At 43.8% G+C, this 24,566-nt stretch overlaps 1 protein-coding gene across 1 annotated transcript; it reads right to left on the bottom strand.

The window, feature by feature from the left end:
* Positions 1–104: 104 nt before the first annotated feature.
* On the bottom strand, positions 105–12,644 carry MTHFD2 (methylenetetrahydrofolate dehydrogenase (NADP+ dependent) 2, methenyltetrahydrofolate cyclohydrolase). Its single transcript, XM_045788314.2, has 8 exons — positions 12,491–12,644; positions 7,108–7,292; positions 5,643–5,765; positions 5,085–5,237; positions 4,511–4,618; positions 2,998–3,090; positions 2,453–2,578; positions 105–1,301 (listed from the first exon to the last, which is right to left on the bottom strand). The coding sequence occupies exons 1-8, from the start codon at positions 12,589–12,591 to the stop codon at positions 1,138–1,140; spliced, it is 1,053 nt and encodes a 350-aa protein (XP_045644270.1). The 5' UTR covers positions 12,592–12,644; the 3' UTR covers positions 105–1,137.
* Positions 12,645–24,566: the final 11,922 nt, after the last annotated feature.

The following is a 24,566-nucleotide window of genomic DNA, read 5'->3' as shown; positions in this document are numbered from 1 at the left end:
CACCAAATATAGGAATATCGACATCCGTTACATCCAGTGAGAAAGATTAATTATGATTAGATCACAACTATGTAGCAGCAAGATACCGTATTTTGGAAAACTCATTCCACACCAGTCAGAAGTGTTTTATTAAAAAAAAATAAAATAGTGAAACACACACAAAAAAAACCCTTTTAATCAGAAAGTCTGATTAAATTCAATATGAACTCAAGTTCTCAAAAACCCATTGGGGAAAGCCAACAGGTACATCAGAGAAAAGCAGGCAGCTGCTGACAAGTCTTTGGTGGAAAAGTAAGTTGCCTACTTATACAAGCTGCCCTAATCCTAATGATTATCAAGCCCAAGTTCTGTTTTTCAAAAATAGGTTTCAAGATATCCCAAGGAAACCATACAGACATCCCCAGGAGTACAAAGATGTAACAATGAAGTTTAAGGATAGAGGAAAAGCCAAATATGACAACACACACAATCTATAAAATAAAATAAGCCTTTCAATCCTAGAGAAAAATGGGAAAGCCTTGTGAATGTAACACATGTGGGACGAGGACTGACAGCACGCGGAACTACCCTGAATGTCTTCCCAATGACTAAGCCACAGAATGACAGCTAAGGACATCATTCACATGTACTTTTACATACCATCGGTATGTAAAATTACAGTAATGTTTTTTTCTACTCAATTATCATTTCTTCCTTTTGACTTTTTCCCCTAATTTTCTCTAGCAACATTTTTCCTTTGGTTTGACCAGTTGAACTCAAAAGGTTTGGAACCTAAAGCGAGTATCAACTCTTATTGGAATAGCACTTGGGAAATGCAATCCTAGAAAAGGCAAATTTTAACTGAAGTGGCCTGACCAAGTTAAGCACCCACTCTCAATGGGACGATGTCCTCCACGTTCATCGCCAGATGAACGGCGTCTCTTGGCAGCTCACGCGACGCAGCAGGAGGCCGGCGTGCTCCGTGGTGAGGTATGGCAGAGCCATGCCCACACACACCCACCCATTTCAGCTTTCAATAAATACAAAGCATCATTTTAAACCATTTCAGTAAAATAAATAAAAAATATTGCATTTCTATTGGCCTGTTTCGCCTCTCGGACTGGCTTGGCGTGGTGTTCGTGACAGAAGACACAACAGTTAGTTGGTTGCTACTCCACGCTCCTTAGGCTTCAATGCTTCCCGCTCTTCAAGCCTCAGCACCTTTTTTGCAGCAATAATGGTGTTCTTCATCAGCATCGCCACTGTCATGGGACCAACACCCCCAGGGACTGGAGTGATGTAACCGGCTTTCTTTCTGACTCCTACGTAGAAACAAGACAGGTAGACTGCCTTAATCATGGCAAAGGAAATGTATGCATCTTAACGTACCACGGAAGAAGCATTCAAAGAAAAAGAAAGAATATACATAAGCACCTTCATAAGCCTCAAACTCGTAACAACAAAAAAAGTCCTATCTACATTACTCAGGAGTAAAGGCTTTTAAACATACTAAAAGAACATGTAATAAGAGTTGTTCAATGAATATTTATACACCTAAATAACCTATAATTTATCATCCATACTTTTCTTCCATATTAAATCAGTTTAAAAAGAAATACCTCAATGGGTTAACTATATGTGACGTATAACTATAATTATATTATTAATATATTACCAATTAATACCTGCCTACAACATTTTCTTACTTTTACTCTATCTTATTTACTATATTTATTTAACTATACTGTTTGCCCAAAGCACCAAGGCAATTTTCTGGAAACTGAGAAGATTTTTTTCTAACCCAATCTTAAAGGAAAAATACTTAGATACCTAGGCTTGTGTATGATTGCTTTATTAGAAATAGAAAACTAGAAATAGGTTTACCAGCCTAAAATTGAGATAAACATGATAAGAACTGAAAGGAGAAATCTAATATATTTTAAAATCCAGGAACGTGCTCTTTCCTGGACCATTTTTCCTATTCCAGGTCTGTGATCTCTCCTTTCAATGTGAAAATGATAACTCTGTAACACCTTCTAGAAGACTCAATGGTTTCAGAGAGTCATTCATTAAATTTTCAGATCTGTTAAAAGTGATGGAGTCATTTTAATTATTAAGTAACCCTAAGGAAAGAACAAACAGCTCCCTGAAAAGTTTATACCCGGTCCCCCTAATTTTATGATATGAACAACTAAAATGGTTCTAGAATGACTATAATTTAAGTTTCTCTTAATTCATGTGGAATGCATTTTGAATTACCAGAGTAACATAAGCTGTTTTTTTTTTTTAATTTTTTAAAGTAATTTATCCCTCAACGTGGGGCTCGAACTCACAACCAAGAGTCACATGCTCCACTGACTGAGCCAGCCAGGTGCCCCCAGAGTAAGTAAGTTAAAAGTAAATGATCTGTCCTAAATGTCCATTAAAGGTAGTATTTACTGATTTTATATTTTAAGAAAATTATACCATTTACCTTCAAAATCCACATCTCCAACTAACTTGGGTTTAGCAGTGATGGGATCTTGAACTCTATTTATTCCCACATCGATGACTGCAGCTCCCTCCTTGATCATATCTGCTGTGATCAGATTTGGAATGCCTGCAAACGAGGGAGGAATGAGAGGAATGATCACTAGTCCTGAAAGGAAGATTCTACTTGTCAGTCTTATCTGATTTCAATTTTCAATTTCAGTCAGTCTTATCTGATTTGGAAGAACTAATTAGCTTCTCTGAGGAAAACCTGTAAAAACCATTAGCCAAGGAACCACTGGAACTTCATACAGTGGACAGACATATTCAGAGGTTTTTGAAGTAACATTCACCCATCAAGTCAAGAGTGGAGTGCCAGAAACCAATGCCGCAAACACGGTTCTCGCCTTATCCTTATGGGCCGCAGACAGTATCACTGCTAGGAGAATGGTGAATGGGGCAGCAGGGAGGCAGACGAATTGCACGATAAGAGGTCTGTCGTCTCCCTTGTGAGGTGAGGTCCTTCCATCCCCTCCCTGAGGTTCTTACCTGCGGCAGAGATCACAATGTCTGCAAGAACCGTATGTTTCTTTAGTTGCTCTTTGGGAGTGTATCGATGAGATATTGTAACAGTGGCGTCACCTAGGAATTAAAAAGTACATTCTTGATTTCGGAATCAAAGCTGAGATTGGATTAGGTCCCAACCGGGCAACCCAGCTTAGAAATTCACCATCTCCGAAGAAGTAACTGACTTAATTCGTGTACCCCATTTTCTGGACAGCTAAGTACCAGCTGCTTTTCAGCAATTAATACCCAGTTTCTTTTTTTTAATTTAAATTCAATTAATTAACATATAGTGTATTATTAGTTTCAGAAGTAGAGTTCAGTGATTCATTACTTACATGTAACACCCAGTGCTCAGTACAAGTGCCCTCTTTAATGCCCATCACCCAATTACCCCATCCCCCCACCCACCTCCCTTCCAGCAACCCTCAGTTTGTTCCCTCTAGTCAAGAGTCTCTTATGGTTTGTCTCCCTCTGATTTCGTCTTATTTTTCCCTCCCTTCCCCTAGGATCCTGTTTTCTTAAATTCCACATGAATGAAATCTTAGGATAATTGCCTTTCTCTGATTGACTTATTTCACTTAGCATAATACCTTCTAGTTCTATCCACATGGTTGCAAATGGTAAGATCTCTCTTTTTTTTTTTTTTTTTACAGCTGAGTAGTATTCCATTGTGTATATATACCACCTCTTCTTTATCCATTCATCTGTTGATGGACATCTGGGCTCTTTCCATAGTTTGGCTACGGCGGACACTGGGGTGCAGGTGTCCCTTCAGATCACTATGTTTGTATCCTTTGGGTGAATACCCAGTTTCTTATAACTTTTATCCCCTCATCCTAGCTCTTTGGAATCATTTAAAATTAAATTCATTCCTTATCCTATTTAGCAGTCTTTCAGGAATTTTACCTTTCCTAAGCAAAGTATCACTAGAATTATTCAAGGTTGGAAAAAAAAAAAAAGCGTGCTAAAAGGTATCTAAAAATACATAGTTTTGCCGTTATTTCTGATATAATCATGTAAGGTCCTGTGATAACCACACGTGACAACTGATTTCTGAGTCTTTTTCTCAAATTATCTGATTTGAGTCTTTTTCTCAAATTATCAGAACTTGACATAATGACACATTACAGTCCTATCAAGTCAATCCTTTGCAATGGTCTAAGATTTTTTTTCTATCAAATGACAATGGGATACCAACTTTGAACTGTTTCTTAGTTCAAACTATCAAAGCCATAACTGAAAATGTCTGATTGCCTACGACCGTGCTTACACTCAGAACTCAAATATATTTCTGAGGCATACCCATTTCTGTACTAGTTCCCTAACAAATGAATATAAGTAGCCTCAAGTGATAGTTAGCTTCTCCTACAAAGATTACTCCCCAAATCTCTGCTAACAAAATTGCAACAAATACAAAGTTTAACAAACACAGGACACCCTCTGAAGGTTCGCATGGCAGGGAGCAGGGACACTCCTCTGAAAGCCATTTCCTTACCTCCAGGGCGTTCGTGCGCCCCGTCCGTGTGGAGCAGCATTGCAATGGGCATTCCAACATTTTTTGACCTCCCAGCCACAACCACATTCCTCCCTAGGGTTGGAATGCCTACGAAGAAACATATATTTGCATGAAAAGGAGTTGCCAGACTATGTCAGAAGGAGCATCAAAGAAGGCAGGCAGAGGGCCTAGGACATGGATCTAACTGTGACAAGGGAGGGAGTTACTAAGCTTGTTGCCTCATCAGTCAAGGGGGCCCATCACTTGCTACCCATCCTGAAGGCGGAAAGAACATGAGAGAAAGCACCCTGGAAGCTACAAAATGTTATGACTGTGCACTATCAACACAATGAAACCTTACATTCCCCTCAGGGAGGCTTCTGGATTAACAGCAACGCAGTCAATACAGGTAAATACAGTCAAAACAAGCAACCGCAGGGAGAGGCGGGCTCTGGGGGCAGGACCGGAGGACGTGTGGCCTGAGTGTCCACTCTGCGACTGTAGGTACTGTTATCACAGACAAGTACTGTTTTCATGATACTAACACAGACATACAACTATGGGATACACCTACCGGTTCGCTGAATTATTTCCCAGACACCCCACGGGGTAGCCGGTAACATGGAGTACTGGTCCAGACACATTCGCCCTACGTTAATTACATGAAAGCCATCAACATCCTTGTCTGGGGAAACAGCGTTGCAGATCTTCCGCTCGTCGATGTGCTCTGAAAGAGAAATCAGAGCAGCGGCCTGAAGTCACTGTTGCATACTTGCGCTGCCTGACTCCAGCTTATCTGGTTTATCGTCCAACCCGTTCCCCCTCCATGACTTTTCTCCGTGATTGACTTCTTGGTCTGCACAGAAGGAACACACACCACGCAAAGCCAAATGCCAACACCAAAGGCAGTACCCTCTTGTACAACTGCTTCCCTCCGTTGCCAGTTTGTATCAAGATCTCAATTCCAACTCAAGGAGTAACTGGTATTCTGAATAGTCGGCACATACCTGATAAAATATTCACTCTCTCTAGTTTACCTCCTGTGTAAGTCAGATCCACGAGGGGCCAGGTGTATAAAGTAGCTAAGAATCCTCTACTCAGAAATCATTCTGAGTGACAGTCCAAAACTCACCTGGAAGAGGCAGCTGAACAAGGAGGCCATCAACATTATCATCATTATTTAGTTTATTGATTAAATTCAACAGTTCTTCCTCGGAAATTGAAGCTGGCTTCACAATTGTCTCACTGTTGATTCCTATAAGAAAATTCCAAAGTTAAAAAAAATATATCGAGGCATTTAATGAGCAATGATAAGTTGCCTGCCCTGGTATCCTAACATAGCCATTCTTTATCATACCCAACCCTGGTAGCTAAAAAGCCCAAATCAGTTCCCAAGGCACCTAAAAAAGTAACTTCACAAATATACATGCTAGAGAATGCTGGCTGGACAATTATCTACGTTATTCTACACTATTCTCATGAACTACAATTTACAGACAAGGAGACTGAGGCTCAGCAGAACTGAAACACAAGCCAGCTAATGATGAAGGCAGTCCTTCCAGTTCTGGAGTCCGTGTTCTTTCCATTGCACTGTGCTTCCTCCTGGTATCTTAAAAAGCCACAGCTTGCCATTTTCTAGAGGTTCTAAAGGTTTTTTGAAGAAAAGGGCAGGCCTCAATCCTTAGTGATATCAAGAACTCACGGCCCAGTCAATGGCCCCACAGCCCCAGTGGTTTCACAGCCTTTCAGAAGGGAAGGGCACCCAGGGCTCATACCACCGACCCACAGAGGAGCAGGAAGAGGCAGAGCCAAGCCCACCCACCCCAGGTCTACATCACACAGAGTCTGTGGTATAGTGAGACCTTGAACACAAACTTCCCATCACCCATTCCAAACTCTAACCACTGCATGATTTTTTTTTTAAGATTTTTATGTAAAAGAGCAAGAGAATATGAGAGCAGGGGGAGGGACAGAGGGGGAGGGAGAGCGAGAGAAAGAGAGAGAGAGAATCCGCAAGCAGACTCCACACTGAGTACAGAGTCTGACGTGGGGCTCGATCCCAGGACCCTGAGACCATGACCTGAGCTGAGATCAAGAGTTGGTGCTTAACCAACTGAGCACCCAGGTGCCCCCCACTGTATGATTTAATTGGCTTTGGACCCAGTTGGTAGAGAAGCAGAAAGCTATTTCCCAGAAGTCAGTCACATCCTTCAAACCAAGGACTGTGTTCTAGGCCATAGCACTGAGGCCTCCTCAACCAAATGCTCAAGCATTTCAGCCAGACTCTCACTATTGGTCAAGGAAAGCAAATGTAAACCGTGGTCAAGGTCCCTTGTCCGATGCTAAGACTAAAGACAGAATTTAGCTTATATTCCAGAAGACACCAAGAATACCAACCATATTCCTTCCATCCTAGTCTAGAAGCCTCCTCAACAGATAGGCCTAATTTCTTTATGACCACATTTTGGATACAGTTCAATCCCAGCAGCCTCCTCTGCTTGAGTCTTCTAATCAGAAGAAAGAATCACGAATGACAATGGAGTTGGCCTGGAGAAGCCGCAATCTGACAGCAGCCAGGGCCTGCGAGGAACACATACCCACTTCTGCAGCTGCCCGGGTTTTGTTGAGGACGTAGGAGTGACTTGCAGGATTCTCGCCCACCAGAACCACACTCAGGTGCGGCCGCTTGTTGCCCAACGCCACCCATTCCTCCACCTCCTGCCGCACTTCCTGCTTGATCTGCTGGGCAAGTTTCCTTCCAGAAATGACAACGGCTTCATTTCTGCAGGAGGCAACAACAGTCACAAAACCAAGTAGTTTAAATTTTTGTGAAAAGTAAAGATCAGACTACCAAAAAAAAAAAAAGTTATTAAATACCCCAAACTTAAAAAGTAGATGAAAACATATGGTGCCCACGCCAAGGGACAACGGAAATCTGAAGGGCAACGTCAGCATGGTAAATCTGTGTCCAGCCACATGTTTAGGGAGATGAAGTTGACCGAAATAGTTACTGTCGTTACCCGGAAGCTTGGAGAGGTTAAGTGAGTGACCGCTAGTACCTGGCAAAGCCGGCTTTCATAGCCAGCTCTGTCTGAATCCAGAGGCCAGGCTCTTACCACTGCACCATCCTGCCCCCGATCACTGACAGATTGATAGACCAAAAACAAAAAGAAAAGTTTTCCACTGTTTTAATTCGAATTGTTTTATTCGACCTGTCACCACTATGAGGTTTGTGTCTCCTTTGTGCTTATATGCCATTTTGTAGTTTGTGTTATGCCTGTGTTATTAGCATCCAGTCATGTGTTTCAAACCATTTCCCAGTTAAGTCACTTGGCTTTTAATTTCTATGATGCTTTCAAATATACAAATTATGCTATGCAATTAAACCAACAGACAATGTTCTGGACAGGTCAAACCTCAAAATTACCACTGCTCCCCACAGCCCCTCCTGGAGAAGACTTTCCGTAAGAACAAGGAGGGTCCACCCCGTGGGTGACAGTGTGCTCCACCCTGGGACCCCAGTGGCCCATCCACAGCTGACAGACCAGGAGTGAGTATCTGAAGCCAAGGACAACTTCTAGGCTGGCCAGCGGTCCAGCTGGCGCACAAGCTCAGTGCGACAGGAGCGATGGTATAGCTAACCAGACTGGTAAGAGCTTCGCCCCAAAACACATTCACGCGCTAGAACCAAAGAGGACTTGTTGGTGGAGGAGCTGAAGAAAGACATAGAAAAAAGTAGAGACAGAGAGAACAGCAGTCACACTCATGGTAGGACAGAGTAAGAGATGCGGAAACTGCTGTTGATGGGGCAACGAGAAAATTCAGGGTCTAGAAGAAACTCCAGTTCCCAAAACCATGTTCCAATCTCTGAAAGACCACTTCTTCCCAATAAGAACTGTTTCTGCAGCTCTTCCTGGATTCTAATGTAGAAAATTCCTGGTTTTCTTATTTCTGTACATATCCATAATAAAGTTCCCAGTTCTTAATGTAGGATGAGCATCTGTTCTTTAAGCATAAAGGTCTCAGTGGAAACAAGTCTTTCCCTTTAGTTTCCTTTCTGTCCTCGGTATCATGAAGAACGCTTCAACCTCAAGACCAATGAGACACACGATTGTCTGAAATACTGAAAAAATTTCCCCTTATAGCACGTATTTAATTCTCAGGGATAACACCAAGGTACTGGTTATCTTGAATGGTCAGATATGATTCACTCTCTCTCTTTTTTTTTAAGTAATCGCTATGCCCAACATGGGGCTCGAATTTACAACCCCGAGATCAAGAGCCGCACGCTCCACCGACTGAGCCAGCCAGGCTCCCCAGGTATGATTCATTCTTAAGACCACTGCTAATTAAAATGGAATTTTAAAGCTTCAACAGTCTTTATTTTTTTTTAAAGATTTATTTATTTATTTATTTATTTATTTATTTATTTGACAGAGATTGTGACAGCCAGCGAGAGAGGGAACACAAGCAGGGGGAGTGGGAGAGGAAGAAGCAGGTTCATAGCGGAGGAGCCCGATGTGGGGCTCGATCCCAGTTCGCCAGGATCACACCCTGAGCCTAAGGCAGACGCTTAACCGCTGTGCCACCCAGGCGCCCCTAAAGCTTCAACAGTCTTTAAACCTTCCATGCTTCCTTTCCATTAAGATTAAATACCTACTTTAAACCAGATCGAAATGTCTTAGATATAAAGCAGTAATTTTATATCTAAACCTTATATTAATTTGTATTTGTATCTTGGAAGGTATTAAAAAGATAAAATTTTATAGCAAACAGTACTTTCACCCAAATTTTATGTAATGATACTAGCATAGCACAAAATATATAATAGCATTTCACATACACCCATGGTATATTAAGGAACTGAAAACATGTTAACGTTTGCAAATCTATTTTAGAACTAGAGTTGAAGGGGACTTCATTCAAAGGGCTTTGGACACGAACACCTCTGGCAGCACTTCTGGGGAACAGCCCCAGTCCAGAAATGCATTCGCAACCCTGGAATGCTGAAGAATGAAAGATTACTATAAAAGAGCTTACAGCAGTGATTTATACTGAATGAAATAACATATATAAAGTGCAAGGCATATATATTCAATAAAAATTAATTTCTTACTCTATATAATATATATGTACTTACTCATAAGGATATGTACATAAACATATATACACACATATAAATATTCAATTAAGTCTTAAATTGCATTTCCTTAAAAAGTTCCTTTTGAGGGGGTGACTGGGTGGCTCAGTCAGTTAAGCGTCAGCCTTCAGTGCAGGTTGTGATCTCAGGGTTGTGTGACAGGCCCCTATCAGGCTCCACCCTTGTCTCTCTCCCTCTGCTCCTCCCCCACCCAAACCCACCCCACCCCACACTCTCTCTGACTCTCTCAAATAAATAAAATCTTTAAAAAAAAAAATTGAAAGCAATGAACTTAGACAAAATGGTGGCAGCACATTTGGGCTAAGAGTGATCTACTACAGTTAAGAACACAGGGTTCTGGGAGAACCCAGTGTTCCAAGTCCCAAAGGCAGGTTCTGGATGTTATGCCAATTAGCTTTTAAAAAACTGTCAAAGAGCAACAAGAACCAAAAACAAAGCAACAATACAGTGAGTATCTTCCGTACTATCAGCTGCTTTAGCCGTCCTGTGCATATACAACTCTGCAAAATGTGAAACACAGTCCTGCCAGTGAGTCATGACCTCATGTCCCATCATCTCTGTTGCCAAAGGGCAGATAAAGTAACTGCTACCCCAAAAGAAACAGAAACAGAGGCTCAGCTCAGTCCCACAGGGAATCTGAAATGTATTAACTATATTAGCTAACGCTCATGTAGGAATTAAATGCTTTTCACAGATGTGCTTAATAATTCATTAAAATTACAAATGAGAACAAAATAAAATGAGTGAACAGACTAGAAAAAAGTTACAAGGACTGTTCAAATAAAATTCAAAACTAAAATCCAACTCAGCAGTATCTTTGCTTTCCTAATTCAGTAGCTTACAGCACTGTAATTTTCCATAAAAACAATTACTAGGTGCATTTTACAAGTCATGATCAGGTTATTCTGGAGAGAGTTCGAGTATCTACTAATTACATACAAAGGGGGATGGAACTAACATTTCTTAAACACTAGGTATTTTGCTAAGAGTTTTACATACATTACTCTCATTTACCTCGGGGTTATTATACTAATACTGGTATACATAAGGGGAAAGTAGAACAAGATTCAAATGCAAACCAACCCCTGCCTCCAAAGTCCATTTTTCCCAGTGTACTATAGTACTATCTCTCCAACCATGAGTTTATGTTCCTGAAATCCTCCCCCTCAAAAGCAAGACGTGCAGACTCATAAAAGATATTATTGTTTTACATTTACTAGCCAGCAGTGATCAAAGCCAAACAAGGAAACCATAAATACCATAGTATTGCCTTCAGAGATATGGAAGTCTACTTGTTCATTCAGAAACATAAGTGAAAGGAGGGCATCTGTTACTGGAGAGTGAATAAACTGGTTCAGTTTTCTAGGTGATGAATTAGAGGGTCTTTACAAATCTCTTCAATCATGAAAGCCACAGGCACACGCGGCCAGAACTCAGGAACGGAGCAATGGAGAGAACAGACAGTAATGAGGGATGGGGCTGGAAAGGCAGGTCAGGGTCAGAAGAAGAAAAGGGCTGAGTATCCCAGGTCTTCTTTCAAGAACGCATTAATGGGCATTCTGTGCTACGACAGCACCTTTGCAATGTTTCTAATAACATTTCTTTACACTGAGTGGAAAGTACATACGTGTTCTGCCCCTTGACAGGTAAGTGAGTTCCACTGGCAAACAGGACTTATGACCATCCCTGAATTCACACTGCCTAGCGCGGTGCCTGGATGAAAGAAGCGGCTGCTGTTACAAGGCTCAGCTCGCTGGCAATGCAAAGGCTCTAAAGATGGGCGGGAGTGCGCAGATTTAGGGAGAGAAATCATAGGCCCCCAGAAGACTCTTCCACCTAGATTTAAGAATGGGAGTTTGAGGGGCGCCTGGGTAGCCCAGTCAAGTGTCTGCCTTGGGCTCAGGGAGTGATCCCTGAGTCCTGGGGTCGAGCCCCACATCAGGCTCCTCCGTTGGGAGCCTGCTTCTTCCTCTCCCACTCCCCCTGCCTGTGTTCCCTCTTGCTGGCTGTCTCTCTGTCAAATAAATATTTAAAAAAAAAAAAAAAAGGGAGTTTGAGGTCTAGAAAGATCAGAAAAATCCTATTACCTCCCTAAGAAAAGGCAAACAGAGCTCTTTCTCTCCTCCTCTAGGGTATTTTTCTCTTCAATTTACTCAGCCTGGCAGTGACTAGCCCTGGGTGGCCCGCATCAAAGCCCTGGTGACCACGGCACATTTATTTTCTTGGGAAGGAGAGGGGCAGCTTGAAGAACTGCGGGAGCCACATCCACCTCCCGAAGGAGGAGGGAAGAGCGGGTACCCGGCAAGCAAGCCGGCTCTGGGATTTCATCAGACTGCACCAACCCCCTCCGCCGCTAGGATCCCGACGCGCTCTGAAGGCTGCTCATTCAGAGCCCTTCCCCGCGCTCGCCAAAGCGTGTCCTCTGCTTCGCCAAGCGGCTTGGCAATACCGCCAAGGGCGATCGGCAGGTTCTGGCCGGTAACCTCCGAGCGGTCCCGTGTAAATCCGGGCGCCCCAGAGCCAGCTTGCGCCTTCACTCCGTGCCGTGGGCCCCGTCCCGCCTACGGACTGGCCCCGAGAGAGGGCGACGCCTCGGGGCTGCGGAGACCGGCTCCGTCTGAAAGGCGGGCTCCGGGCATCAGCCCGCCCCACGGAGCGAGCGCCCAGACTGCGGCCGCGCTCGGCTGCCACGTCGCCCCGTCACCGCCTGGGACAGAGATGCTCAGTAGAACCCTCGGCGCTCCTCCGGAGCCCGGGCGGCCCCCCACCCTCGGTCCCCCTCGGCTTTCGGCGCTGACCCAGCTCCCGGACCCTCTTACCGAACTACCGAAAGGTGGAAGGGGCGATGACGGAGACGGCAGCTCTGCGCGGGCCGGAGCAGCCGGGTGGCCAACGTAGACACGATGGAAACAGTAGCCATCACCCGCGCCAAGGTCCGCGCCAGGAGAGAAGCGCGCGCGCGGGCCCTGCGGTTATACCGCGGCCGCGTGGCAGGCCCCGCCTCCCGCCCGCACCCATTGGCCCCTTCCCAGTAAAGCCCTGCTTGTGATTGGGGCAAGAAGAGCCAGCGACGAGGCCCTGGGAGGCTCGGAAGCCTCGGTAGCCTGCAGAGATTGGCCAAGGAAGGCAAGCCCCTGCCTACGCAGCGGGTGTCACGGAAGCCGGGCCAGCGCGAGCGAGAGTTTGTTCATTCATTGCTTGAAGAAATATCCGAGCGCCTACTGTGTGCCAGGCAGCGTAGAAAGTAGATAAAAAGACAGGCAGATAGAAGAATGATGGAGTTAGAAAGAAACTATTTGGCAAAATCATAGTAAAACCGGATCATCAATGGATGTCAAAACAACCGAATGAAGCTGGATGAGGAACAAGGTATGTACTTATTGGGTTGCCAAATCTTGCAAATAAAAATAGAAGACACTCAATTAAATTTGAATTTTAGATAAATAATTTAGGAGGAGGGGTCATACTTGTATTAGGATAGTATTCGAAGGTCATCTGCGATTAAAATTAAACTGGGCTTCCTGTATTTTATCTGGCTCCCCTTTTTGCATTGAGTCAAAGTATCTCTCCCACAAAATAGTTACTAATAGCAAAGGGGGGGGGGAATAGTAAATTCACAACAGGGAAACCTGAAAGTCACGACCTTAAACAAGTGATCAAAGTTAACACCATCAGTAATGGAACAAACACACATGATGCATTAAGGAGGACACATCACTTCGTAACTCTTCACAAGTCTGCAAATTGAATGAAGTGATTTTTTCCTAAACCATTAAGCCCCCTAAAAACTATTACAGCTTTTTCATTTACACGTTGAGAGGAGAGAACACAGACCTGGAATATTAAAACAGTCCCAGAAAAAGCCATATTCCTGAAATTTTGGAATATACTGGTGAATCTTAATCTAATCACAAGGAAATACCAGATAAGCCCAAACTGAGAGACATTCTACAAGAAAAGCAGCCTTTGCTTTTTGAAAAATGTCAAAGTCATGAAAAACAAAACATGAGGTAGTGTTCTAGATTAGAAAAGTCTAGACATGACAAATGTAGCATGTGATTTGGAACCAAAAAAAATTATTTTTCTTTCTCTTTATTTCACTTTTCTTTTCCTTTCTCTTTGCTGTAAAGGATATTACAGGACAATTGGCAAAATATTAATAAAGTCTGTAGATCAGCTAATAGCATGGTATCAGTGTTAATTTCCTGCTTTACCTAATCATATTGTGGTTACATAAAAGAATGTACTTGCCTTTAGAAATAAAGAGACATCATGTCTTCAAATGGTTCAGAAAAAATATATATATAATATAACATAGCATAATATAATATGGTTGACCTTTGAATAACAGGGGGGTTATGCACACCCTCACATGGTCGAAAATCCTTGTATCACTTTTGACTCCTCAGAAACTTAACTACTAATATCCTACTGTTGACCAAAAGCTTTACTGATAACAAGTCAATTAACATATACTTTATGTTATATGTATTATATCCACATATTTTTTTACAATAAAGTAAGCTAGAGAGGGGCGCCTGGGTGGCTCAGTCAGTTAAGCATCGGGCTTTGGCTCAGGTCACGCTCTGTTTCTGGGTCCTGGGCTTGGCCCTGTGTCGGGCTCCCTGCTCAGTGGGAAGTTGGCTTCTCTCTCTGCTCCTCACCCTGCTCATGCTCTCTCTCTCTTTCTCAAATAAATGGATAAAATCTTTAAAATTAAAAAAAAAAGTAAGGGACACCTGGGTGGCTCAGTCACTTAAGCGTCTGCCTTCACCTTAGGTCATGATCCCAGTGTCCTGGGATCGAGTCCCGCATCAAGCTCCTTGCTCATCGGGGAGCCTGTTTCTCCCTCTGCCTGCCACTCCCCCTGCTTGTGTGCTCTCTCTCTCTTTCTCTCTCTCTCTGACAAAAAAATGAATAAAGAAAGAAAAAAAAAGGTAAGCTAGAGAAAAGAAAATGTTATCAAGAAAATCAAGGAAGAGAGAAATACATTTATAGTACTGTATTTATCAGAAAAATTCTACATGGTGGACCCAAGCAGTTCAAACCGGTGTGGTTCAAGGGTCACCTGTATAAATATTAGTTTGTTAAGGGTGTCATAACAGAATATCACAGACTGGGTAGCTTAACCAACAGAAATTTATTTTGTCCCAGTTCTAGAGGCTGGAAGTCCATGATCAAGGTGTCCACAGGGCTTTTTCTCTCTTGAGACCTCTCTCCTTGCCTTGCATATGGCTGCCCTCTCGCTGTCCTCACGTGGCCTTTTCCCTATGGCAGAACACCTCTGCTATGTCTCTCTGGATATCTTAATTGCCTCTTCTTATAAGGACACCAGTCAGATTGGATTTGGAGATACCCTAACCACCTCACTTTAACTTCATTATGTTTTTAAAGGCTCTATTTCCAAATACAGTCACATTCTAAAGTACTAGGGATGAGAGATTCATAAATGACTTTTGGGAAAGGCACAATGCAGTCCATGACAATGTATATACACAAAGAGAAACTGATACACCATATGGCAAATGTAACATATTAACAACTGGGAAGTGGGTGAAGAGCTCTGAACTTTTCCTGCAACCTTCCTATGGGTCTGAAATTTTTTCAAAATTAAAAAAGAGAAAGACTAGTGGGGCACCTGGGTGGCTTAGTGAAGCAGCCGACTCTTGGTTTTGGCTCAGGCCATGATCTCAGGGTCTGGCACTGTGCTCAGTGGGGAGTCTGCTTTAGGATTCTCTCTCCCTCTGCCTCTCCCCCCACTTGCTCATGCCTGCTCTCTCTCTCTCTCTCTTTCTCTCAAATAAATCTTAAAAAAAAAAAAAGTTAAAAAAGAAAAAAAACAGTAAAATTTCTGCCCTCATGGCGTTTGGGGATAAGGCAGACGTAACAGTGAACAAGAAAAGAAAGTAAAAATAAAAATGTGGTACTGAGAACCCTTAAGACAGCAGATGTGAACAAATACTATTGTGCTTGGAAGTAAGGATATAAAACTGTCAAGTAAAATGCAAACTCAGACTACCCAGATTTTTAGCCCAGTGGGCTGAAAGACAAATCATGTTAGCAGTTGAGTGGATAAGTGATAGAGGTACGCCCAGGGGGCTCTGGGAGCTTAGTGGAGGGACCCATATTTCATGGCAGATTCCTCTTCTTGACTTTAGACTGGAATCGCCTCTATGGCCATAGTGACAGTGTAAGCTGGGAAAAGGAAGCCAGGGAGTACATCCAGCCTTTTTGGCAGGGCCTTTGACAGGGAAAAGAAGCCCCGGAGGTTCACAGGCAGTACATCCTAGCTCATGAAAAGCTGGGAATGGGGCACCAGGGTGGCTCAGTTGTTACGCATCCGTCTCTTGGTTTCAGCTCAGGCTGTGATCTCATGGGTAGTGGGATCAAGCCCCGAGTGGGGCTCCACACTCTGCTGGGAGTCTGCTTGAAAGATTCTCTCCCTGTGCCCCTCCCCCTGCTCGTGCTTGCAAGCTCTCTCTCTCTCAAAAATAAAATAATAATAATTTAAAAAAAAGAATCTTGTGTTTGGAGAATACTGGCCTCAGAATTTCCAAGATTTAGGTTCTTTCTTCAGTTCTCTTTCTTGTCTTTTGAACTGGGGGGGTCCTTCAGTTTGAGGGGTTCCTCTGTATCTGGGGGAAGCAGTGTGGTACCCTGAAGTGATACAACTCAGTTTTCTTCTAATTTCTTTATTTATTTTTTTAAGATTTTTTTTATTCCTTTGAGGAGAGAGAGCATGAGCAGAGGGGAGAGGCAGAGGGAGAGGGAGGAGCAGACTACCTGCTGAGCAGGGAGCCTGACACAGGGCTCCAAGCCCAGGCCCCAGACCCCGTGTGTGACCTGAGCCGAAGGCAGATGCTTAACCATCTGAGCCAGCCAGGCACCCCTAGAATTTCAAGGAGAAGTAAGTAAACCTGACTCTATTTGGCAGGAAAGGAAAGGGGACAGGGAGTGAGAGGTTGGAGAAGAAGGGAACTAAATTCATAAACCATTAGCCACATGCCAGGAACTGTGCTAGGTACTTGCCTTACATTTGCTCACATAATCTTATCATTCCTGGGACGTCATTCTATTGTTATCTCTATTATAGAAGAGACAAATTCACAAATTTAAAGTAATTTGCCCGTGATCAGCAGCTCGTAATGGCAGTGCCAGTGTTAAACATAGGTGTGTCTTCATCCAGAACTAATGCTCTTCCACAGAACATGTCTATCACTGTCGTGTTAGGTCAGATGGAAGACAGTGCATCTGGCAGAAGATAGTGGCCAGAATGTAGAACAAGGAATCCTGACAAGGTTATAGAACATTTAAGGACATGATTCTCCCGGAAGCTTATACTCTGACAAGCCTTCCTTTGTTTCCCCTTCTTCTTTGTCTTCTTCTTCCTCCTTCTCCTTTTTTTTTTTTTGTTTTTGCCAGCTAAAATGAACTCATTAAATTTTTACCATTTACAAAAATGTTGTATGATTATATATATATATGTGTGTGTGTGTGTGTGTGTGTGTGTGTGTGTGTGTGTGTGTGTTTGTTTTTTTTTTTTAATAAAGATGATAGGGATGCCTGGGTGTCTCAGTGGGTTAAGTGTCTGCCTTCAGCTCAGGTCATGATCCCAGGGTCCTGGGATTGAGCCCCACATCGGGCTCCCTGCTCAGCAGGGAGTCTGCTCCCTCTCCCTCTGCCCTTCTGCCTGCTTGTGCTCACTCTCTCTCTCAAGTAAATATTTTTTTAAAAAAATAGAGATGCTGCTTTACCAGAGTGCTTAAAAATACATGATTCTGAGAGCAGCACCAAGGATTGTTATGGAAAATTCTGCTTATCTCCCAAATATCAGTACTTGGATGCCAATCCAGGATGTTCTTGCTTATTATCTCCTTATAATTAATTATAAATCAATTACAACATGTATTTTATCATGAAAATAATTCTTTTTTTTTAAAAGATTTTATTTATTTATTTGACAGAGATAGAGACAGCCAGCGAGAGAGGGAACACAAGCAGGGGGAGTGGGAGAGGAAGAAGCAGACTCATAGTGGAGGAGCCTGATGTGCGGCTGGATCCCAGAACGCCGGGATCACGCCCTGAGCCAAAGGCAGATGCTTAACCGCTGTGCCACCCAGGCGCCCCTATCATGAAAATAATTCTACACACTTTCTATTTGTCCCGGTTTTATCCCATTTAAGATTAAAGGTGGTACTAATATTGAGGGGAATGATTTGCTGCAGAGAACAACGTAACTAACAGGTAGCACTTACCTGTTACTGTGTGCCGGGCTTTGTGTTCTAAATGCTTTATGCTTAATAACTCATTTCGTGCTCACAACAACCCTATAAAGTAGTATACTACAATATCCTATTTTATAGGTCAAGAAACCGAGGCACAGAGAGGTTAGTAACTTTCCCAGAATCACATGGCTAGTAAATAGCAGATCTAATTTTCGAATTCATTTCTTTTCCTTTTTTTTTTTTTTTAAGATTTATTTATTTATTAGAGAGAGAGCTGGGGGAGAGTGAGAGGGAGAGAGAGAATCCACAAGCAGACCCCCCACCGAGCAGAGAGTGCAACCGTGGGGGGCTCGATCCCAGGACCCTGAAACCAGGACCTGAGCTGAAACCAAGAGTCAGCCGCTCAACCAACTGAGCCACCCAGGTGTCCCACCTTTCCTTCTTGAAGACGCCAAGAAAATTCGTTTTTGAACATTAAGAGAAAAGGAAAGAAGTTAATAACCCAAACTTTGGTTTTTGAGACTAACAATAGCCAACATACACTAGGCACAGTTTTAAGTGTTTTCCATGTATTATCTAATCCTCACACCTATCGTATTATTATCCTTGTTTTACCGATGGGGAAAGTAAGACACAAAGAGCTGAAATAACTTGCCCTCAGTGCACAGCTGGTAAGTGGCAGAATTAATAGAGCAAAGTAAAATGGTGAAAAAATATGAGAGAAAAGGCATTTAAAACTTTGGGGTCATTGGGGTCTCCATGGCAGAGAGCAACTTGACCTGATTTTGTTTCTCCATTTCTCACTCAAGAAAGACTGCTTTCAGAGAAAGCTGCTCTTGAGTGAGTGGAGCAGGCCATGCCTGGGTGACAGAGGTTTTCATCAGTACATCTGGTTCCTGCCCGGGTCCCTCCCCCCACGCGGATGGCGGCTTACAAGGCTTCTGTCCTGAATCACTGAGGTGAAACCTAAAGCTGAGAAAGCTGTCACATTTCCCCACGGTCGCTGCTTTCATAGACTTTCCCTTTAGTCCTCATCTTACTGGAAACTTTGAGATCATTCAGCAGGATTGACCCTCTCTCTTATCCTTCGAAACTCTGCTCTCGCTTTCATAAGATCCCCTCCTACTTTCCCTTCTACTTCTCTGGCTGCTTCTCCTCCAAGTTCTCCTCTATGTGGCTTTTTTTTTTTTTTTAAGATTTTATTTTTATTTATTCGACAGAGATAGAGACAGCCAGCGAGAGAGGGAACACAAGCAGGGGGAGTGGGAGAGGAAGAAGCAGGCTCATAGCGGAGGAGCCTGATGTGGGGCTTGATCCTATAGCGCCGGGATCACGCCCTGAGCCGAAGGCAGACGCTTAACCGCTGTGCCACCCAGGCGCCCCTCTATGTGGCTTTTAAATATGTGGTTCTTTTTTTTTTTTTTTTTTAAGATTTTATTTATTTATTTGACAGAGACAGCCAGCCAGCAAGAGAGGGAACACAAGCAGGGGGAGTGGGAGAGGAAGAAGCAGGCTCCCAGCAGAGGAGCCTGATGCGGGGCTCAATCCCAGATCGCCGGGATCACGCCCTGAGCCGAAGGCAGACGCTTAACGACTGCGCCACCCAGGCGCCCCTAAATATGTGGTTCTATCCTGGCACTCTCTACCCATCCCTCGGCTATTTTAGTCTCTGCCATAGTCTCTGCCATGGCTGTAAATACCTACATGCTGCTAACTCCCAAGTTGTTTTGTTTTTAAGATATTAACATTTATTGGAGAGAGAGGGAGAGCATGCGCACACCAGCAGGGGGAGGGTTAGAGGAGGAGGGTGAAGTAGGCCACCCACTGAGCGCCACCCGCCCCCCCATATGGAGCTCTAGCAGGGCTCGATCCCAAAACCGGGAAATCATGACCCAAGCCGAAGGCAGATGCTTAACCGACTGAGCCACCCAGGCGCCCTGCTAACTCTCAGGTTTAGCCCCATCCTGGTCTCTTCTCTGAGCTCCACATCTGAGTGTATCTGTATTGTCAGCATTTCAGAGTTAACACATTGAGAACAGAACTCCCAATCTACACCCAAAGCTGCTTTTCCTCCCAGTCTTTTCTAGCTTAGTAATTGGGACAAACCAGCGACCTGTTAGTCGTTTGTGCCGGAAACACAGGACCCAGCCTTGACCACATCCAGCTCTGCACTGAGACCTGCTTATTCTTTCTTTCCAGAATAGATCTCAGTTCCATCTACCTCTCTCAGCAGCTCCAGTCCAGCTCAACTCCATCCCCCCGCCCAGACAACGGCAATAACCTCTTAACTGCTTCAGCGTTTTACAGTGTAGCTGGCATCGTCCTTCTGAAAACCTCTCGGTGACTGGCCACCTTGCTTCACATAAGATCCAAGATTCCCGGTGACTGCCTTCTGCTCCCTTCACTTTTCCCTTGCCTGCCACATTTGCTGACTTCTTTCGGTGCCTTGATCAGAACAAACACCCACTTCAAAGCCTTTGCAAATGCTGTTGACTCAGGGTGGACCCTCTCCCCCTCTCTACAGTTGGCTAACTCATCTTCTGGGGGCTCGGCTTCAATGGCATTTCCTAAGACTCCCCAGGCTCTCTTAAGTCTCTCATGACCCTCTCAGAAGGCTCTTAATGCATTCTATGCTTTTCCTCCTAAGAGTAGCTCTGTGATTATTTGCTTAATACCTATCTCCTCCAACTGAATGTAAGCTCCAGGAGGACAAGGACCATGTATTTTATTCACCAGTCCAGGTGACTGGCAGAGGTCTGACCTTAGACTTAAGATATTTTCAAAGTGGGAACGTTCATCCGGCTTCTTGGCTGATTGTTTTCGGTGTCTGATACAATGGGATTTCTCTTTCACAATCTGCCACCTGAGCCCTGAGATAACAGGCAAGAACGGCTTAGGAACTTCACTGCTGTCTTTTTTCACTCACTTGTGACCGGGGCTGAAACACTAGCTGCTGCTGAGAGACCCGGCTAGCCGGGAGGGGCGGGAACCCTGCCCTGAGCCACGTGGGAAGAGGCCCTGCCTGTGGGTGGGGTGGGTGCGCAAAGCTGGAGATCTGCGAATGATGAGACAGGACACTTACAGAGAATGAAAATGCGAGGTTGCAAATGCTGTCCGAGAGAGCTGGAAAGGGGAACTGCGTGATGAATGGGGGTGGGGGTGGCGGTGGGGGCTGGGAGAGGTTCAGAAAAGGCAGTACTGGCTACTTTATAATTTACTGCTTAGCTTCTGCTTTCAGCATCTGCTGTGAACAGATGGTGGGCAATGATCTCTTTAGCCAACTGAGCCAAGGAGGGAGTAAACCTCCCCGGTCTTCATAAACTATAGGCTGTGCATGTTGGCTCGGGAAGGGGGCAATTGCCCTGCAGCAATTGGTAATTAGCTCGAGATCTCCCTCCCTCAACTCAGAAAGCTTTTTTTTTTTTTTTAAGATTTTATTTATTTATTTGCCAGAGAGTGTGAGCGTGAGAGTATAAGGGGGGGGGTGGGCAGGCAGAGGGAGAAGCAGGCTCCCCCCTTAACAAGTAGCCCCATGCGGGACTTGATCCCAGGACTGTGGGATCATGACCTGAGCAGAAGGCAGACGCTTAACCAACTGAGACACCCAGGCATCCCCCAACTCAGAAATCTTATCTTTGATTTCTAAGTGAAGTATATTGATATCCTGGTCAAATACTGACCTAGGTTTTTCCCCAATACTTGAGACTCCTCACTTCCCCCACCCCTAAATCTAGCTATCCTGAAAGGATTTTTAATAAATGGGTGGCCTTTCATATCCTCAGAGGAGACGCCCAACTTGAACAATCCCATTAAAAGTGGGAAGAACTTTCATGAATTCCTTTCTCCCCATGCTGTTTGGAAATATTTTCATGGTAATTACATTATTTAAATAATATAAATTATTATAAAACTATAAGTCCATACATGATTTTATGTTTATAGCTTTTTACACTTGATCTTAGCCAAAAGGCCGAGAAGCGATTATGTTTATAGCTTTTAACAGCTATCAATAAACACAGTTATAAATTAAACACCAACGAAACTACTGAAGTTCATAAAATCAAAATACCATCATCACTTAACGTGCGGGCTATACTTGGAGGAAATGAAATCACCTGCAGTACGGATATGCTAGTGACGGGCACGGGGCAAGGTCTTCGGCACTGGGCATCGTGCACCACCATCTACTGAGCTATGACTTTTTCTCCCACAATTTTTCTTTTCCTTGGTTTCTTCATTCCAACGTGGCATCATGTAGCTCTCACTTGGTGCTAATGCATTGTTTTCACATCATTTGCTTCTGTTAATGTTTCATTAGATCATAGCAACTTGGCACTTTGGTATCAACAAGAGCAAGCACAAATGGACCCACGGTACTGAAATTGTGTTATCAGAGGGTCATACAGTTGATGGAGAACGACACCATCCCATACGGCAGCCACTAGTCATATGTGGCTACTGAGCACTTGAAATGTGGATAGTCTGAATTAAGCTGCGTGTATGTAAAATACCCTCATATCATATTTTGATGACTTAGAATGAAAAAAAGCAACAAAGCTCATTCAATATTTTAAAATTGATTCCACGTTAAAATCACATTATTTGGGGTATATTGGGTTAAATAAAATATATTGTCAAGATTAATTCCACCTGGGGACACCTGGGTGGCTCAGTCGGTTAAGCATCTGCCTTTGGCTCAGGTCATGATCCCATGGTCCTGGGATCGAGTCCCGCTTCAGGCTCCCTGCTCAGCAGAGAGCCTGCTTCTCCCTCTGCCTGCTGCTCCCCCTGCTTGTGCTCTCTCTCTCTGTCACATAAATGAAAACTTTAAAAAAAAAATTAATTCCACCTGGGGTTTTTGTTTGTGTTTATGTTTGCTTTTTAAGATATATACCCTAGAGGGGGACCTGGGTGGCTCAGTTGGTTAAGTGTCTGCCTTTGGCTCAGGTCATGATCCCAGGGGCCTGGGATCCAGCCCCAGCCATCACAGCAGTGGCCATCACAGCAGTGGCAGTGGCAGTGGCAGCAGTGGGCTCCCTGCTCAGCGGGGACTCTGCTTCTCCCTCTCCCTCTGCCTATCCCCCCGGCTCATGCTCTTCCTCTCTCTCACTCTCTCTCTCTCTCCTAGAAAGTTTTAAATTACACATGCAGCTCACACTGTAATTCTGTAAGACTACATGGTCTAGAATAATTGTGTGTGAGGGAGAAAGAGAACATGTGTACAACAAGCTGAAAATACTATATAAAAAATTCTCATAGGAAACACATGGGTATCCAAAACACATAGACCTAGTTTCCAGTTTACCACTGCTCTAGCATTTAATGGCTGGGTTCTTTCTCAGAAGCCACGGGTACAGAATTTCCTCAGCTTTCCCTCCAGTATCCTAGTGATATATTTCTGTGGTTCTCCCACATGGTAAAAGTGCCTGGGGAAGGCACTTCCATCACTCCCAGAACATATGTACTGCCGTATATGGTCATTTCACAGTCATGTGATCAAAAATTGTTCTCCACTGGGGAAACCCATGGTAGATAAAAGACCAAAAAAAAAAAAAAAAAGTGAGCATGTACTTTCTGGGCAAAGAGATATAAATTCTTCCCAAGCTACACAAAACTACTGAAATTCAGGGACTACATCAGTTAAGGAATTAGTCTAAAATCATATATAGGCGTGCCTGCGTGGCTCCGTTGGTTGAGTATCTGACTCTGGATTTTAGCTCAGGTCGTGGTCTCTGGGTCGTGGGATTGGGCTCCAAGTCGGGTTCCGTGCTCAGCATCCCTTTCCCTCCTCCCCCCAACTCTCTCTCTTTAAAATAAATAAATAAATTTTTAAAAAATCATAAATTAAATAAAATAATATATAGCCAGCTATCCAATTGCATTCACGTGGCAAGTATTTTCTGAATATCTACTCTGACACAAGGCCCCACAGTAGACACGTGTAAAACACAAAGGTAAATAAATCAGAGATTTGCTGTCAGGAAGTTGGCCATCCAATAAAGGGGATAATGACATGGGTGGGACTGGTCTGAGGACCCAGAGGGGGTCCCACAGGACTAGTGAAGAGGGTCCTTGGCTTCATGCAGGATGGAAATCAAACCTGAGCCAGCAGTAGGTGAAAGCAGAGTTTATTGAATATATATATATATACACAGAGAGAGTGAGAGAGATACAGACGGAACCTCCAGGAGATTTGGAAGGGAAAAGAGTATAAGTCTCCTCTTTGCTTGGGGCCTGGGGTTTTATTAGTGATTGTGGTCTGTTGTAGTGCACGCATCCTCTTGGGCATTCAGGAACTGGTCAGAACAAGGATAGGATCCAGGTGTCCATAAATCATTCATTCCCTGAAGCCAGGTGTCTAGGCATCAAGGTATTTGGAGTCAGTGGTCTTAGAGAACCGTTATGATGACCTCACCCGGTCACTCCACAGATGTTATCATATACTGTGGTGGAGGACTCCAAAGACATTATTATCTCTTTGTCCCTCACAAGGAGGACATATACTATTGCATTACAAGGTGTGTGTAGAGTGGGGTAGGGGTGCAGCTCCTAGCAAGGATAGAAGCTGGAAGAGAAGCAAAGAGGGGGGAAAAAAAGCTTTTTTTTTTTTCATGGGGTCCCTTCAGTTTCTCTGTCTCAATAAGACATGTCAAAATGTCTTCTTTTTTAA

Source organism: Ursus americanus, chromosome 7, assembly GCF_024610735.1.
Source record: "Ursus americanus isolate L20-20 chromosome 7, mUrsAme1.1.p, whole genome shotgun sequence".
Taxonomy (NCBI): domain Eukaryota; kingdom Metazoa; phylum Chordata; class Mammalia; order Carnivora; family Ursidae; genus Ursus; species Ursus americanus.
The sequence above is the reverse complement of the archived record's forward strand: the minus strand, read 5'-3'. Positions and strand labels throughout refer to the sequence as shown.